Raw genomic sequence first — 19,201 nt, 5'->3', positions numbered from 1 at the left:
GTGTTAACTAAAAAACTCACTTTTCGTCTAGTACTGGCTCATTATTACGCAGTTGTTTGTTGACCATTTGCATATTCTGCTGGTTATGACGATCTGAATTTACATAATTAACTGTATAGCCAAAAGTAGCCAAGTTAGGCTGGATCTGTTGCTTATTTTTTATATGATTATAATATTCTTAACCAATTCTTGTTTATATTTATGCTTAAATTTTTATTTATAGAATTACTGGACTTTATGATGGCCACGCTCTCTTTAAATTTTCTATTATAAGCGTATTTTTCTTTATATAAAATTTTTGTACCATGGTATCATATACAATTTTATATAATAGAAAAATGATACAAGAAAGTAAACAAAAAAAAAATTTTATATAAAGAAAAATACGCTTATAATAGAAAATTTAAAGAGAGCGTGGCCATCATAAAGTCCAGTAATTCTATAAATAAAAATTTAAGCATAAATATAAACAAGAATTGGTTAAGAATATTATAATCATATAAAAAATAAGCAACAGATCCAGCCTAACTTGGCTACTTTTGGCTATACAGTTAATTATGTAAATTCAGATCGTCATAACCAGCAGAATATGCAAATGGTCAACAAACAACTGCGTAATAATGAGCCAGTACTAGACGAAAAGTGAGTTTTTTAGTTAACACCAGGTCCAAACGTTTATTGCTTTATGTCAAGATAAAACAACAATGAAGAAAAGAAAAAAGTTAGTAAAAAGAAGATTAAAGATCTATTGCGTTCGATTTTAAAAAAGTAAGATACCGAATATGTTTAATATACCGATATGTATAAAATAAGCCTGTATGTTTATATATTTTAAAAGAAATTTTACAATTTAATTAGCCGTACGTAGAACATTTACATTTGTTGCTGTAACTTTGAGGTCCAAATTGTGCTATGCACGCGCACCCTTGAGTTCGAGGAACTAACGGTACGTTTTAAATTAATTTTAGTGGTATCTGTTAGTGTGTGTTATATTACTTGAAATGTTGTATATTGTTTTATTAGTTGACTGAAGAGGGGCGAAATGCCCGAAACGAGTGAAATAAAATCTCGTCTCAACTAATAGAAGTGGAAAAGTGCCAAGTGTTTAATAAATAACACGGTCTTGTGTTTGATGCTCAACATATAAGGAAACACGGTTTCAAGAATACCTAAAATATTAAATTATTCATTTTGTACAGAAAATGAAGCTCGCACCGTCTTTATTCGTAGAATTGTGTGCTTATCGAATAACTTTTACGCAAATAGAATAATAAATAGTACTTATATCAAAGTGTTTTTCATTTAATAATCAGCTTACTTGTCATTAAACAATTGAAACTTTCTCACTTTAGACTTTCTCTGGTGTCTTTTCAAGTTCTTCGAGTCTTAATGACATAAATGCACTTTCATGTACAGTATATTTTATTATTTCGTTTTATTTTAACCTATAATAAAGAAAAATATTATAGTTTTAACAATAAATCGTTATTCTTTTTTTATTATATTCTTTGTATACCAAGAGATTTAAATTACAATAAATCCAATAAATAGATTAAATAAACATATAGCATGTACTGTACATATTCTGTTTGAAGCGAAGTATGTAATTATTATCAATTTACACCACAGAATTATTTAAACGACGATGATAATAGAAGAATTCATTTAATTTATCATATTAATACCAGAAGAATTCAGAAAGAAGTAACGTGGAAAAATACAGATCACGTGGTAAACCCATTTTGATGAACATATTTAATATAATAATTAATTTATGGTACTCAAAGCAAAAATGATTATTGTTAACATATATTTACGTAATAGTAGTAATTCCGAGTCTGTGACATTCGTGATTACGTTGTCGAGCTCGTGACAAACAATTCTCCAAGCGTGTTTTTTGTGAAGTCCTACCATTCCACCAAAGCGACGCCACAACGAGAAAATGACGTCACAACTTGGTATTTGAAAATCTTGCGAATGATTAATGAAAGTTTGAGTAATAAATATAAGTATATATAATTGTAACATACCTATAAATAATGTATAATAGCCTGAAATAAAATATCACGATAAACGGTTTTAATTATCTCAGAGTTACGAAATCTTAAAATTACACTAATTTCTGGTATAGAGAAGATATGACACATGACAAATCTGACACATTGCTGTAACGTTTGTCCATATCTTCTCAATACACTTGCTATTTTATAAATAACCACAGTGCCATTTTCTGTTACTTTCCATGCTTCGACCCCCCCTCCTTCCTCATAGTGCATCATGATATATTTTTACATACCCCTCCCCTATTAAACTGCACACGTAATTAATCGCGCAATAAAACTTACCCAGGGCCCGATATAGATCACGAAATTTACAAGTTTTCTGGGATTTTACCCACTTAAAAGTTGAAGTGTAGGCTGTGTTTACTTAGTGGGAGAGCCACATCAGGGTTGTTCGCCCTATTAATGGATGGCTGCTGTTGGCACTCGGCCATTGTTGAATCCGAAATTCTTCTAAATAGAATAGTAAAATTTTGGATTGTTCATCACAGCAATAAATTTCATGTATATTATTTCAACCGCGAAGCAACTAAAAGACAGCGAATAACCGATCATTAGTAACAAGTATGCACTGGCAAAATCATCCGATGTCAAAGGTCGAAACTCTGAAAATTTCGATAATTCTAAGTCTTCCGAAGGAAACATTCTGTGAACAATTCCAGCTTCGAACATACGAGTTACACTGCCAAGAATTACATTCCATTAAATATAAATAATAAATAGAAGAAGAACGAGAATATTCTCTTACATGTTGCTTATATTCTTTTCGAAAGGAAATCCTTTTCTCATGGGGAAAGCAAGAATCTGCGTCAGAAGGGAATCTGTGGAAATCATATATTTGTGTATATCAGTCAAACCTGTTTTTATGCGGGGGATAGGGACCGCATTAAAAAGAAACAGCAAAACGGTCTTCTTGTAGTCGTCCCATGGCTTCTGCCATAGACATTAAATTGTTATTCGACAAAATATGGTCCCTCAATATTTTCGTATTGTGGGATTTTGAGTCCTTAAAATAATAATTAAATCGAATTAGTACAGAAATACTCGTATATTAAACACAGGATGGTCATAATTAAAATTCACGTATTCAGAGAACTCTGTAACTGTAACCAATGGGCGGATTATCCCCAAAACTTGCTTACAAACTGTGAATGCAGCAAAAAGTAAAATAAAATAAAAAACTTCAAAAACTTTCACAAAAAGTAACTAAAACACAACGAAAACGCATTTATTACGCTGCAGCCTTCCGTAGAGGCTGTTTACTGATATAAGAAATGTTTCTCAATGTGGCTCATTCTTAGATGTAATATTCGACGAACAGCTGACTTTATTCGTAATGTTTAAAATAAAATAAAATGTCTCCTTAAGGTTGGTATTTGTTATTTACTGTTTTTTATCTTGTATATGCGTGTAAAGCGCCTCTTAGCGGAAAGTTTTTAAACTAAATATTGTTTTGGCAAAATCTTTTTCTGCATCCTTTACATCAGGGGTGTCCAACCTTTCAGATTCTCTGGGCCACATTGGACGAAATCATGGATTTACGGGCCGGAGTTAGCTAAAGAGCAAAAAAAAAGTAGCAAAATTTTCTAAAAAGTAGCCCAAAAATAGCCATCTCAACAGTATATATATAAAGTTTTACGGCTTTGTGAAACTTCTTTTTTGTGGTTGATGCCGTTGAAATAAATAAATAAATAAATAAATAAATAAAATAAACTTGTCAGTTTTGTTTACACGTTCATTGGGCCGCATTGCAACTTGCGTTGGGCCGCATGCGGCCCGCGGGCCGCGGTTTGGACACCCCTGCTTTACATAGTCTGTATATAAATTTTGGTGTCAATCCACTTACTCGTTACACCTACAGAGTAATTTGAATAGTGAAACTTTAATCATGGCCATCCTGTATATAATAAGTAATTTACATACAAGAATTTCTCTCCAGATAATATTTCCTGCTTTAGTGCCACACTGGTATTCACCTCTCTGAACAGAATTTGCTAATTCTTCGAAATTTTTTGGAACTTCTTCGGTTAGAGGGTACGTAAGGTAAGACATTAGTGTTCCGCTGTAGCTGGATATTAACACAACAATGGACAGCCACCAAATTCCTACCATGAATCGAGTTGGAAATCCTTTTACCGCTTTTAGGTTTAATCCTATAATTATAGAAAATCTCAAACATTAATAATTATAATAATATAATACAATAGAATGGATTTTACCTTGGTACATAAACGAACAAAATAAATTCCAATAGATTTTACACCGTGACCAATGTATTCTCGATTCTGCTGTAAAATCGTTTTCCATTATTTTGTGCAATATTAGTCCAAATATAAACACAGCCAACAACACACAGATCCACATCTACGAATATCATAAAGTTATATTTGGAAAAAAGATATCTTATGAAACTCACATTGGAATTACCTCTAAGGAGAAAGGTTTCATAAGAGAATTCCAGTCAGCAATCTCTTTTGGAGCCTTGATTAGAAAAACTGTTGGCTGAAAGGTGAGTACTGATGAGTATTTTATGTACGGATAGCGAATTGGACTGATTGCCAAACCAATTGTAGAAATATCGGCTTCCTAAATCATGAAAACGAAAAAATAATAATAAAGATCTCATTGAAGGGAAAGATGATCATTAATTTACTAAAATAGAAATTTTTAAAATTGTTTTATATGACAATTGATTAGTTCTCAATACGTTGCCACACGTTTCACGTGGTTCTACATTTGTATGGAATTAATCTAGTGCTCTGGGGATTCCGGGTGAGTAGCCCCAGAAATTTACACGAGCGTTAAGTTTCGAATATATTTGGCCCCGGTCGTTTTTATTGTGGATCTTACGAACCCACGACGGGTATGAGAAAAGGCCATATTAGACTCCAGGACGTAAAGTGCAAAAACATGAAGTACTCTCACCTGATTTGCAATTTTTCCTATAAGTCCGGTCCACGAACCATTATCTGCTAAATCTCCAATAATTTCGTCTATCGGTTTCACTATAACATAACTAATTATATAATTTAATTAGATATTTATATAAATATAAATTTGTGAAAACGTAACACCTAAGTATCATATAAGAGTCAAGAAGCATTTTCATATTTTCACGTTTTAAATATATCCTAGTAATTTCTCCAGTTAGTTTGCGTGTGTACTTTTAAGAACTTAGAAATAAATTAAACCGATGGTTAACACCTAAAACCAGCGCAACTAGAAATATATAATTTGCAACAATTGAGCCAGTTATGACTGGATTAACTCATTGTATTAGAGAAGACAATAATTCCCCGACAAGATGAGAATAATGCCCCGACCATACTATACTGTACATGAAACTATATTGACTTCTGAATTTATATCTGTTGAAATTGCGCAAATTTAAATAACGGATGGTGAGAATATTTATGAACATCACGAGAAAACAATAGCCTGATAGACCGCCATTTTGTTCCGATGGAGATTATCCATTAGTCATCTATTAGAAAAGCGTAATTACTAATTAACTTGTGTAGAAATTATGTTAATTTATTAAAATTACTAGTACATTTGTTTTATTGAATAAACGTTAAAACAATCGACTCACCTAAATCTGAGTTTCTGTTGAATAATTGTGAAAAGTTCGTACAACACTCCTCCCGTAATTTGTGTTTCGGATTTGTCGAATTTCATAAGATTCGATTTCTGCAAAATAATGAATGTAATGTTATTATTGATTATATTGACAAAAAGTTCAATCACGAGAACAATAAAATATATTTACTCGGTAACCGGCCACCTTCCATACGAGGGAATCATTCGAATTCTTCGCAACTCCTGTTTGAAGTATTTAATATATTTTAAAATTGATTAGTGACAATTTTAGAACAAAGACAAAACAGAAAAAAAGTTTTCTGGCTTCCTTGAGGATTTTCTTGATCAGACAATTATAAATGGTTGGGTTCTTTCTGTATAGGTAACGTTAATCAGGTTTACGCTACTAGTATCGAAAGTTCTTGCGGTTGTGAAAGAAATGTTACTTCAAGTATTTTATTCTTAGTAATTTAATGTAATTTATAATTAGATATTAGCATATTTATATCCAATTGTTTGCGGTGATTGCTGATGACTATTAAATAAAGTTCAAACGTAAAAAGAATTACTCTGAAGCATGTGCTGCGTAATTCTTAGCGTTAAACCTCCAAAACCTCTAATGCATGGCCATGATTGTAACGTAGAATTAAACGTAACATGCGGAAGGTATTTTGAAGAAATCAACTTTAATAATCAATGTGAGTTAAAATTATTTGCAAATGATGCATTCAAAATAAAAATGAAAGAACCATTGCAATTAAGTAGTATAAAATTTTTTCATAATAATAGTCATTTCAAGTACTTACCATTACTCTCACGCAGAAAGGGAAATATTATTATAAATACCAAACGGAGATTAAGAACTAAATTCTTTTCTTTCATTTTAAAATAGAGAAAATGAAGTATTAGATGCATGGTAAGTCAGAACAATTGCGTGTAACATTAGAAAAACCCAAATATATATAAAAAAGAAGCGAGTTTTCACTTAACACCGTTTACATAAATCAGCGTAAACAAACAATATTAGGAAATGCACTATTCTCTTCTGTTTGTTAAAGTTGCGTGAATCGAATGCCAGTTCCATTTAGAAAATAAATAAATTTCCAATATATTTACTTATAATTTTATATATAGAGCACGGCTCAAAAATATTTTCAAACACTCCTAAGTAAAGAAGTTACGGTTTTCTGTAATTTAGGTAACGGTTTATTGAATGGTTGAAAGTAAAAAAATCCAAAATAGTTCATCGGCTTTTTGATTTATTATAAGAAAGCAAAATTTCTATTTCGCATTGTAAAAAGTAGGCTACTAAAGAAGAATTAATATCAACAAAATTTTAAATTTATTTTCTTATGCTTCATTTAAATTAATTTTTATTGATCGAATAGAGAATTATAAGGTAACGAGCATATTTATTGTGACATGATCACAATGCCGGGCTGAAATTTTAAATTTATTTAATTAAGAATATATGCTCTACACCTCAAATTAGTAATGGATTGCCCGTGTACATCATACTTTTCCTTTAACAATAGAATCGTGCCAGTCATCTATCTAACTCCTTTCAGGGGAAAAATTTTAATTGAAACAACGTGACTTCCGGTTTGTATCGGAAGTTCTTATACAGTTAATTGGGGCCTCCTGCCCCAAAGCTTTCTATATACAATATATGATCTCTGCTTTAATCTATGTAACTCCCTTCTCGAGATTAAGGAAAGACAAATGGACACGTCACAGTGAGAATTTGTCTACAATTTTTTCAAATTGCTGCCCAATGCATATTTGCTTCTAGAAAATATCAAGAGAATATTAATAAAAGAAAATAACAATGGAAGTTTAAAATAGCATCAGTTTTTACAATTAAAAAAAAAATTTAATGTATGAAATGTGTTCAGTAATTCGTGAAAAGTTTTACTAAATTACATTCGTTATCGCAGGTCTTTAGGAATTCTCGAATTTTTAATAGTCAGTTGTGAAGTTGTGTACGATCTTGTGTAAATCAGACTTAATCTCGAATTTGGCCTACTATTAATTTCGCTTGGAACGTCTGGTGTGTGTAGTACATTACGTATCATCGCTGTGTTCTTTTCATATTGTAACTGGAGCTGAAGCAAGCAGTTTTACTAAAGAATCTAGAATAAAATAACACATAGTGTTGCATTTTTAACATTTAAAATATGTAAGAAAACTTTCTTACATAATAGCGAGGTTGAGGTCGAAGTTTTCAACGCGAAAATGTGTACGTCGGACGTTCGGCGCCGCTTTCCTGTACGCCTAGACGTTTGGTAATGGCCTTTGGAATCTCGAGAATGATTCCACTGACTTTCCAAATGCCATTGTCAAACTTCTAGGCTTACAGGAAAGCGGCGCCGAACGTCCGACGAACACGTTTTTGCGTTGAAAACTTCGGCCTCAACCTCGCTATTGCTGACATAGTGGTCCTAAATGCGTTTTCTATTCTGTCGACCGAATTGTCAATACAAGTAAATTAAAAATAAATTTTTTTGAGAGTAATAAAAATGGTGTTACATACAGCGTAATGGGTCTGCCATGTTTCGTTAACGGCCGGATGGTCGAAGTGTTGAAGGTGTCAGCCTTCATACTGCTTCAAAGTCTTCAAAATACCTCTTCATTGAAACTATCTCCCGGTAATTTAATAAAATCGAGTTCAAATTTCTTTCAACGATAGTCTGAAACCGATTTCACATTACCCCTGCATTGTTCAAATTATCCCCTTTGTGTTTCGTCTAAAATAATAAATTCTTATACTCACAACTCGTAATAGGTCAACATTTATTGAATAAAATATGTGAAAACATACAACATTGAAGAATAATCTCAACATCTGACAAAATAAAAAAGTCACAAAAATGTTAATTGTATTAAAACAATCTCCAATTCGAAGTGCGTAAAATTACGTCCATGAAAACATAAGATATACAACATACTCATGACAGAACTACACGTATTATTATGTTTGTGTGTAAGCAGAAATTAAGTATCTAAATGAACATAAATTCTTTCTAGCGGATAATCTGAAATTGTAAGAGAGTACCATAAGCTCACCTTAGAGCCTACCTCGGGGAGTATTTTCTAATTGATTTTACACTACCTCCCGGTTATTTTAACGCGCTTTTAAGTTACCGTAGAGTAAATAGGAGTAATCTAAAATTACTACACCCGTATCGAATTCGGACGGCCGAGAAACCCCCCCGAATTTTTGGGGTAGTAGTGACGTGCTTCCAATGTGGGCCTAGATTACTAACAATGGGCCTGAAAGTAGGCCCTTCGGAACTCATAGGATAAAGTCAAAAAATTGTTTACTATTTAATTTGATAATTATTTATAAATTATTTTAAAAGAGGATGATATGTTTTCGAGTTTTTAGTGCTAGAGGTTGATTTTCGAGTGTATATTACATTTAAAAATTTAATACTGATTAGCATTACCTCAAATGATATAAATTGAAATAAAATTGAAGTATCTTGTTTTCTCATCCCACAAACTCTTTTCGTAAGAAAAATTAAAATTACACAATAATGAACAATAGAAAAATATTTCCCAAATTCCAACAAATTCGCACGTTTATAAATTTTAATTTTAATTTTAATTTTATCACGGCACGAAACTAATATAATAACTAATAATAACTAATAATAACTAATAATAACTAATAACTAATATAAATTTATGTCTGGAATGCAAATTATGATATCGCTATATGTTATATTAATTAAAATCACGCATAGCAATTTAATAACATTTGTTTATCGATTTGCAAAATACATCATTTTAAACTATATCTTTTAAAAAAAATTCGCAGTTTTGTTGGACGATAACAACGAACTAACGCAATTTTGCCTTGTAGCAGTAAACGAACCTCTTAATTCGAGGAAGGCATTGAATACCGAGTAAAGACCCTCTGCCACCTGTATAACAGTAAAACAAAATCATAATTTACACAATTTCAATGAGATCAAGTGTAGATGCAATCCATCACTTACTTTAATGAAGAAGTCCTTCTTGACAACAATGAATCCCGCCATCGAAAATCCCAGAGGAGTCTTTCCGTATCTCTTCATGAAGCAAAGAATCTTCAAAAACAAAATAATACTGAATAATAATATCTGGAAAATTGTTAAAATAAATAATATAATGACAACCTTGAACTTGTACACTGCAGATAAATTACACACGGCCAATTTTCGAATTTCAGAAAAGTTGTCGTATAGCTGTTGAAAAGAAAATCATATCTGTAGTGAATAATTTTAAAATAGAAAATAAATAGATGTACAGCAATACACTACATCTAATGGGCTAATGAATTTTAGTTCAAGTCCACGCGAACATTTATTGTATCTTTTATGCAAGTAATAAGAAATCTTTACATAGATTATTAATTAAACCTCAGAGAATTGTGAACTGCGGCTGATTAATCGGGTGTTAATTTTAATAATGTAAATAAAAATAAATAAACTTGATCATGGTGTACTTACTTTCGATGTGAAATTCGACAGAAGAAACGCAAAGAAAAGTGTTCCACCCGTTATTGATAAAACTACAAACCACATTGCCAACTTTATGATGGTTGGCATCTTGACAAAGAGTGTTCCGTACAGTAGAAAACACGTTAAATACAAAAACAGTCCGTACTCAATTAAATGCAAATACTTGTGCTTTTCGTTAATTTCTTGAACGATTTCCCACACGTCGGTTTGTTTTTCGATGAATGTTTCAATTTCACTTCTAGACGTCGATCGCGGATTCATTTCTTGTAATTCCTCAGACAACTTCTCGAATCTTCGGTTGATGATCTGATATATCAAAACTTCTGCTACTTTTACCGACATTATCTGTCCTAAAACAAAGACCGCAATTAGTTGAATGAAACAACAACATACAACCGCTACAACATCGTGACAGCCTTCTTTCTTTAACACGGGATAGGTGACGACAGCTAAGTTAAAGGACAACGATACGGATATAAAGAATATGATGGAGAGCATGAAGAAGCAGACTTTTTCGATTTTTCTTAATAATTTTTCTTCTCCGGCATAACTGCTTGTCTTCTGAACAAAGGATATTTGTGCCCGTTTCAATATGGTGTTTTGAAGAGCCATGCACAATGCTACGAAAAGATAAACAAATTTTATCTGCATAATGCCGTCGCCGAAGATTCTGAATGCCTCGGTGCAAATCAATTCGATTCTAGTAAACATTGATGCCACCACCGACACCCCGATCCATATTGACACTTCCACAATATTATAGTAGATATTATAATATTTTTCGAATTTTAAGATCTCCGCCCAACAGGAACATTGGCACGGATTCACGAATTTCACTCCAAACACTAGAATTGCCATCAAGACTGGTTTCAACAGACAAGTAGGACAAGTTCTAGATTCCTTCCGAGGCTTCATAACTAAGGAAAAATTTTAAAAATAGATTAATTTAATATTAAATGAAAACAATTTAGTTATTTCTTCAATTGTCGCAATAGAAGTTTTAATAAAAGTGGGTTTGAAAGCCAAGGACACGTTTGCAATTTAGGTATGAGACTAGTCTGCCGCTAGACACCTGGTGATGTAGGATTGATGAGATTAGGCAACGAATACTTTGGCAATCTGTAAGACGAGAGTGCCTCTTGAGAGGATTTTCTAATGGAAAGTGTTATTCGAGTGTTACGACGCAAAGAAACCTCAGAACAATTCCACGCGACCAGCTCATCGATACGGTTCGAACATGCGTCAAAACACTAGTGTTCAGTTCAAAAATTACATTATACGTAGTAATAATAATAATGAAATAAATATAATAATGAAACTGTAAAATAACAAAAAATTGCTCGGGATTGCGGGACAAAGATGAAAGATCATTCTCGACCTGTTGCATAGTTTTGGTGATCTAAATTTGTCAAAAATATTACTAATGCTCCAACCTGTAACTTTACGTTATGAGGTGGTAGTCTAGCTGGTTCTAAGGAGTTTAGAAACTCTACCGAGTAAATTTGGCAATGCATTTGTTCTTACATGCCAACATTGCTCTCTCGTATTTATATTTGTGGTTTATGTTTCGTTATGAAATTTGTATCCAGATGTTTAATAAATTTGCCATCACTGAAACACAAAAGTTGTTTAGCAAATTTCTCTGAAAATCTGTTTCCCAATAAATGGATCCTTATCTAAAGAGACAGCTTTTTAACGTCATTCCACAGTGATGATGCTTTTATGTAGACATTTAAGCTACTCGGTAGGTGTAAGCAGGAAAACCAACAATAAGAATATATTTATTCTTTTTGCCAACAGATAACGCTGCATGTAATGGATGCGTTATTGACGAGACTATGTTTCGTCTCTAAAATCACGCCGCTGTCAACGGCTGCACACCTTAAAGGTATGAAGGAGTACAGTACATGTCAGTACATGTCAGGAGTACATGCAACTTGGAACAGAGTATTTGGTGCCCAAATCACGCGCACATAAAATAAACCAGACTTGTAGGAGGTCAGGGGATCGAGAACCGGGTCAAAAGAAAATACGAAATGCTGAGACAGTTTCTAGAAACAGGCGCGAGTGCGAGATTAGCGCATGCGTTGCTCGCGCTCTCCGCGACATAGTCTCGTCCCAAAAATGGCTTCGCCATCTTACTTGACTATATTACATTATCCCGAGACCAGATAGCCGAGCGGCCGAAGTGAGAGCCTGCTGCTCTGGGAATCCGAATTCGAATCCGGACGGGTCGATAAATCCCCAGAAATTTTTCGGAGGTGATCCATCCGGATATGTCGGGCCATGCCTTTCATTATCCAATCACCCCATTGTGGGTCTGGCTTAATCCATAATTGGTTTGCTAAAAGAGGCACTCTTAGTGTCCATGGGGTGAAAAGAGTTTTAAAAAAATACTATACAATCCCAATATTTTGGGGAAATATATAGCTTATTGTTGATTCTGGGGATTAAGTAGAGTAATACTGATACAAACTTTGGTTCACATTGGTTTAAGAATAAAGATATGTATAAAGGATAAATCAACAAGAATTGATTTTTATATATACAAAGATTGCAAATTGCACAAAAAAACTGAATACATATTGCTGCAGAGGGCAACCCGAGTGCTTATATAACGCGATACGGATAACGACTCGGAGAAGGTTTGAAGATCGTTTTAACGTTTGTGGTGGCTGTGCTCTGAAAACACTCGCATCTTCGTTTTCAAACCTGTCCGTGCGACTTGTTCGCTGCTCTGACTTATTTCGTACGAAATAATGCTACAGACTAGATTGGCTTGTTCAGGCTGACTAAATCGCTAGTTTGTCCTCGGCCAAATTGTCTCTTTTGTAAGGCGATATATTGATCGAATGAAATTTTGTGTAAATTAACAGGCCGACGATATTTTTTAGTTTCTTATTTAAGTCTAATATAAAATAAATGCATTCGGTATCAGAGATATCGAAAACTTACTTGAAACGTAGATCAGGATAGTAGCGACTGTATCTTGTGGCTTGCAGACAGAATTAAGTACTGGGACAAACATGAATTATAAATATATAAACACATTAAGTAGTAGTATTTTAATAATCGCTAATTGATATCTGTTGAATGAGTACATAAAACTTATTTGAGCTTCCAAGAATATTGGAAGAATATCAATCAATCCAGTCCATCATCATATTTTGTTATGCATCATTTACACAAATTCTCAAAAAATTTTAATTGATAAAATTCATTTTTCGAAAATAAGAAATTTCTATGAAGAATTTTAATCATTTGCCTACTTAAATTGTGGAATTTTATTCTCTATGCTTTCAAAAATGCACTTTCAAATTGAATTGATTATTTACGTAAGTTAACTCAAACACCAACAAATTTATTAATTAGAAAGAACCTTAGAATGAATGAAAATATTCAAATATTCTTAATTGATTCTAATCTAGTTATATAAGACGGTCGTATAGCCGAGGCGGTTACCACAAAAAATTTTTAAGGCTTTTCCTCCATTAATCTGCGGCTCGACTCCGGGCCTAGTCAAACTCACAATGGGTACGATAAAAAGCGATGTTTTTAGTGCCCGGCAGGCATAAAAAAGTAAAACAAAGAAGTTACATAACTTCTAAAGAAATATACCAAATACCGTTTAAAGACCAATATCTTGTTGATACAGACCAACCTTCTGTCCCTCACCATTTGGTTTCCCCGTTGTTGGCCTGGTTGAACCCATAGTGGGCTTGCAAAAAGAGTCACTCTTAGTGCCCAAAGGGCGGAAAGAGTTTTAAAAAAAGACAAGACCAAACTTCGGAAAACAATTTGCCATCGAGACTGGTTTCAGCAGACGGCAAGGCAAATTTCAGATCGTGTTTAAGGTTTCATAAAAACGAACAAAAAGTGAAAAAATGGTCGAGTAACAGAAGAAAAAAGAATCCGCTCTCTAATCGGAACAATTATGTTTTATTAAAAATTCACTTTATTTATTCTATAAAAAATTACGGAATAGATAATATGGAATTTTATAAACAGTAAATAGATAATATTTCCGAGTATTTTTACACGAATTTAAATATCAGAAATATTCCACGTATTTGTCTTATTCCGGGTGCTGCATTTTAACCAGTTCAATGTATTAACCCGAAAAGTACGGATCTTGCCGAGAAAAGTCACACTAAAACAAAAAGTGTTAGACTTAAACAGGCCACAAGATGGAGATACTTCGTTGTTCAATTTTATTTTCATGAACGGCAGTTCCCATTTTTTATTTTGTGTTGATTCTCCATGGTAATAAACTTTTATCCAAAGCATTCTTTCGAAAGAAGCAGCTATGTTTAAAGCGTATTACACTGATTAATATGATATAATGAAAATACACGCCGTGAGTCTTTCTGTGCGGTATAAGCAACATGGCATTCTTGGTTCCACTACGGTTTTGGGTATTTTGGATACGTAGTTGAAGATTTTCCCATCGGATTTTCGGCTGCCTGGATTATGCGCTCAGTAGTGGTTTGTACATCGTTAACAACATCCGCAATATTAATTAAAGTTGGTTTGATGATCGCTAAAAACGAATATAGCCTTCAGTTAGCGTTTTTTATTTTCCATCCGAAAGGGATTGCTCGGCAAACTTGCCTTCCAATGTGGTTTTGAAATACAGGAAAAAGAAAAGCAGAACGCAGGCTAAATCCGACCATTCAAAATCAGAAAAACTAGATGAGCGGCGTGACAGATCGATTGGGGTAAGGATTTTCGTTGGAGCAAAGAAATATGTCACTCTGCCTGTATTGGAAAGACACATTTGGTGATTCGATATAAATTTTTCAATGACCCGTCTCTGATAATTTATGTCGGGATTTCCCATATTAAATTGTCACAAGTATAAGATATGGGGTTTACAGCTGCTGACTCTGACATCGGGTGATAATTATACGCAACAAACAATAATATTTATACTAAATAAAATAAAAACTGCCACCATTTGCCGTCTTGTATACATTTTTAATGGGAGGAATCAACGTAACTACATCGCTAGTTTGATTACGACTATTGTTATCTGTCTCTTCTTCGAAAATCGCTGGGGGTAGAAAAGGACTAATGACCAAAATTATACAGTAGACAGACGGACAATTATTGTGACCTTGATCGACCTCGAAAATCAATGGTTTTTGAGATAGGGAAGAAAATAAGCTTGCTTTTTAAGTTATAATAGGCACTTTTGAGCCATTTTATGGGTTGTACGCCACAAAATAAACACCTTTTTTAATAGATCATATTTTCTTATTCTCATTCTGTGGAACGAGTCAACTTGACAACAACATCATGCGTGATGTCCCTTCAGTTAAGCCAATCGGCACATTCTCTAATGACGTCATCACTTTTCGCTTAATATGTCAGGCACTATGTAAAATGTTTATATTTTCTCTCACTAGATGGCAGAACGACTTTTCCGTTCATTATGTTAATTTTTATAGCTATTATTAACTATAAAAAATCATGCGTTTAACTACAACGATAGTGAACTTCCTCGTATTCCGAACCCGAAGCGTGAAGCTTCCGTAACCCTGTTTATAATGGCTATGACATGTGTAACGAACGAGGAGAATCCGGAAGTAATTTGCTACAACTAAGCGCTCAATGGCTCATGCTCATTGATTAATACCCAAGTTGAATCTTTCCACAGACAGACTAAAACTAACAGTTTTCGAGATAACGGCCATTTTCTGCTAAAAATTCGATTTCTCTTTTTCCCGAAAGTTCCTATGCCGGGAACCACGTTTATCATTTTAATTATGAAAATACTTCAAATGACAGAAACACGATAGTAATGAAAGTGCATTTCAAAATGTATTTAAATTAAACGCTCACTTGGCGTATAGAGGGATTTATTCTTCTAGGAAAGTCACTTAATAATTTTGTAATTTATATTAATTAATCTCACGAAAATGTTCCCGAATTCTGATTTTGACGTTTTTTATAGAAGAATGCTGAAACCATTTCCTTCATGTATCTTCATAAAGACTGGCATAAAGATTTGCTGCTTGCGAATAATTTTGGTGGTACCCACTTAAAGCCATCAGTACAAGTATACCTCGAGTTACATCGTTTCGAGTTACGTCGTTCTTTATTATACGTCGTTTGTCAAAATAGTATATGGAAAAATAAAAATCAAGTTTAAGTCATTTTATTCGACTTTAATCCGTCCGCCACAAATATTGAAGTCGTAATATCACTAGAAAAGCGTTAAAAGCACATAAAATCATATTAAAATATGTACGTTTACAGTAAATATTAATATAATCATCATAAATCCTAGAGAACGAAACATGAAAATATCTGTGTTTCTGTGTCGTCGTCTTTTAGCGGTCTTTAAGTGCTCATTATTGGCGTTTTCCACCGTAGTTTCGACTTACGTCGTAACTACACGAGTAAATTCGACTTACGTCGTTTTCGATGTATGTCGCCTCTCCTGGAACCAATTACCAACGTAAGGCGAGGTATACCTGTATATCAAATGCTTCTTTTCGTTTGTTAAGTGGATTCTTGCTAGCTTTTATTGAATTCGTAATCTTGAAAGTTATACCTGGTTTTAGTGAAGGTTTCTCTGTCTTCACATTCTTTTCTGTTATTTGTTTAGACTGTATCAATAATTATTTTGCAAGTCGAGTAGGTGATTCGTGTGGGTAGAATGAAATGCTAGTTTGTACTCCACAGACTTCGGTGGATTTTAATGCATAAGACATATGGCGTTACGGTTGAGGTTTTACAGGCCTCTGTCTGCTGAGTGTCTTTATAGGAAAAATGTTCTTTCGCTGTTATGTTGGACACAAATGAGAGTATGAAGGATAAGCATTTTTACTTTTCCGGCTGTTACATATAACGGAAGGAAAAGTATGGCAATTGGTCAAAAAATTTTCACATTTTTTGACTGGATGCAGCGTGAAACGTTGAGAAATGCAAAAAATTCGGTTGTTTTTTCTGTACGTATGGTTGTTAGTGGGTGGGGGTATGATTTTGTTCACCCTGTTTTGATGCTTAAACACTCCTGTGGTTTTCGTCGAAAATTTCTGAAACTTTGCAGGGAAGTTTGCATATAAGGGAAATTGATGTTATTAAATTTTGGTGATTGAAGATCGAGCAGTGGAGAGATTTATCTCCCCACTGTTCGATCATATGTGTCTCCGGTAGGGTCGGAGTTAGTGACGATTTTACTGGTTAGAATTTTTTTATAAAACTTACTCGTACCCTTAAAATTAAGCTTTTGCCATTTTATAATAATTAAGATATAAAAGGTTTTAAAAATAAAATATCATAACAGTTGGTGCCACCAAAAGTTGCCGAGTTAAACAACTCATCGTTGGATTTTTTTTTAATAATTGACATAGTCTGGGTTCGCAGTATAGTTGGCAGTGTTATGACCTGTTGCGACATACACTCCCCTAGGTAGGGAACTGGCCTGGACGTGGCGGAGGGCATAGCGGCAAAAGACGGCGGGTATAAAAGATCCGAAGGTCCCGTCTTAATCTTCGTCGTTCATGAAGCCTTTTGACTCGGCCTAAGGTTCCAGAGGTGTCAGAGTATTATGGGCTTTGGGTCTGTATACAGGCCTTAATGCAGCCTGTTGTCCTTGAGCCGCGTCTCTGTATACGGCCCCCTGTTAGGATTTCTAACATCTCCCTAAACTGAAACCTATCTCTGTTCGGGCGGATGGCAACTAGAGCTGCAATTTGGTATAGTGGCATGAAGACTCACATCAATACGGAAGGGAGACTGGTACGGTCGAGGCACGGCAGTTATCTGCTCTGGTCCGGACTTGCTGAGGGCCAAGATTGTCCCTCAGTAAGTCCGAAGCCTGGTGATGATCGCTGTAGCCATAACTAACAGGATTCCCAGGGAGGTCTTGTCTTCGGATGAGATAAGTGGAGTGTAGTCGTTTGGACTTGCCCGACACAAGTTGGTAGTCCTGCCGATGAAAGTGTAGGCACTCAATGGCCTGCGGTGTGATGGCACTCGATAGGAGCGCTGCTGAAACGTGGTAGGGGCCCTCTGCTTCGGCGGAACGGTTCCGAGACCCTCTACTGGCGATGGTTAAAGCATCTGCTGGTAGCGAGTCGGACATTGTACCCTAGGTTAGCGATTGAAGTCCCTGACTAGCCACAGAGGACGCCAAAACTTCTGTATTCAATTCCTGCGTTGGTACAGAGACTGGAGGCCATGGATCTGAAATCCTTACCCTGTGGAATCTGAGACACATAAAGTAAACTCCTGCATCCACCCCAGTGGCATGGGCCGATGTTTTTGAACGCAAAATCGGTCGAATGCAGTCGACATCGCCTCGGCCCATGGTAACGAGGACCACGTAAAGCTTCTTCTGCTCGGTAAAAGAAGAATCAGTTTCCCAGGTGGAAGACTGTGCTTCGCACACCCAGTGCTGGCCTGTGGGCTGCAGCCTGCATGCTGAAGCCAGTGGGGCGAGGAGTCGTATTCCCGTTGCCAAAGCCTTGTTGGTGGTCATGGGGATAATGCCTGTAGTGAATTACAGGTTCCTCTAACTGATATCTATGCTGACGGGCAGTCAGCAGAGCAGCTTCTTGGCATAGGGCCAACTTCCGCTATGCTTTGGGAGGAGCGGTGCTTAAAAGCCTGACGATGCGTTGGATGGTCATATATGGTCCTGGAAAACTAAAAACGGAAAGAAGGTTTCCTAGTAGGGATGATGGGGCAGCCCAAGCCAAGCAACCGGCTGGGCTGGGGTGACCTTGGGTCGGCGGCCATTTAAATGTGTACCTGTCCTGGCAGCGGGCCATTTAAATGGGTAGCTGTCCTGGCAGCATTTTTTAACTATACTTTGCCGAACCCGAACATTTTCATCAGCATGTTGTATCGAAACATTACTCCAATCATCATCCCTTACTGTGAGAGTTATAAAATCTCACAGATTTTTGGCAATCTCTCAGCCAAAGAATTCAACTTGAAGACTACCTCTATGTTGCCACTCAAATCTAAACCAAAAATCGATCACTCCAAAAATTGGCTTCAAGACTTTCTCCATGAAAATAAAACTCCTACGCTGGAAGA

The 19,201-nt window shown here is 34.9% G+C and overlaps 1 protein-coding gene and 1 long non-coding RNA gene across 2 annotated transcripts in view; one reads left to right on the top strand and one right to left on the bottom strand.

Moving 5' to 3' along the window:
- The window catches only part of LOC136970888 (uncharacterized), a 169,326-nt gene that overhangs the window by 108,173 nt on the left and 41,952 nt on the right, over positions 1 to 19,201 (top strand). The gene's annotated exons all lie outside the window — the stretch shown is intronic.
- Positions 2,947 to 18,242, bottom strand: LOC136970894 (uncharacterized). Its single transcript, XM_067265397.1, has 12 exons — positions 18,068 to 18,242; positions 10,136 to 11,064; positions 9,803 to 9,871; positions 9,644 to 9,733; positions 9,520 to 9,568; positions 5,830 to 5,882; positions 5,653 to 5,750; positions 4,986 to 5,076; positions 4,488 to 4,646; positions 4,280 to 4,424; positions 3,984 to 4,213; positions 2,947 to 3,066 (listed from the first exon to the last, which is right to left on the bottom strand). Exons 1-12 carry the CDS (start codon positions 18,240 to 18,242, stop codon positions 2,947 to 2,949), a joined length of 2,208 nt encoding a protein of 735 aa, XP_067121498.1.

Source organism: Centruroides vittatus, unplaced genomic scaffold (assembly GCF_030686945.1).
Source record: "Centruroides vittatus isolate TY-2023 unplaced genomic scaffold, ASM3068694v2 contig_221, whole genome shotgun sequence".
NCBI classification, from domain to species: domain Eukaryota; kingdom Metazoa; phylum Arthropoda; class Arachnida; order Scorpiones; family Buthidae; genus Centruroides; species Centruroides vittatus.
Note: the sequence above shows the minus strand (reverse complement) of the source record. Positions and strands in the feature narration are given on the sequence as shown.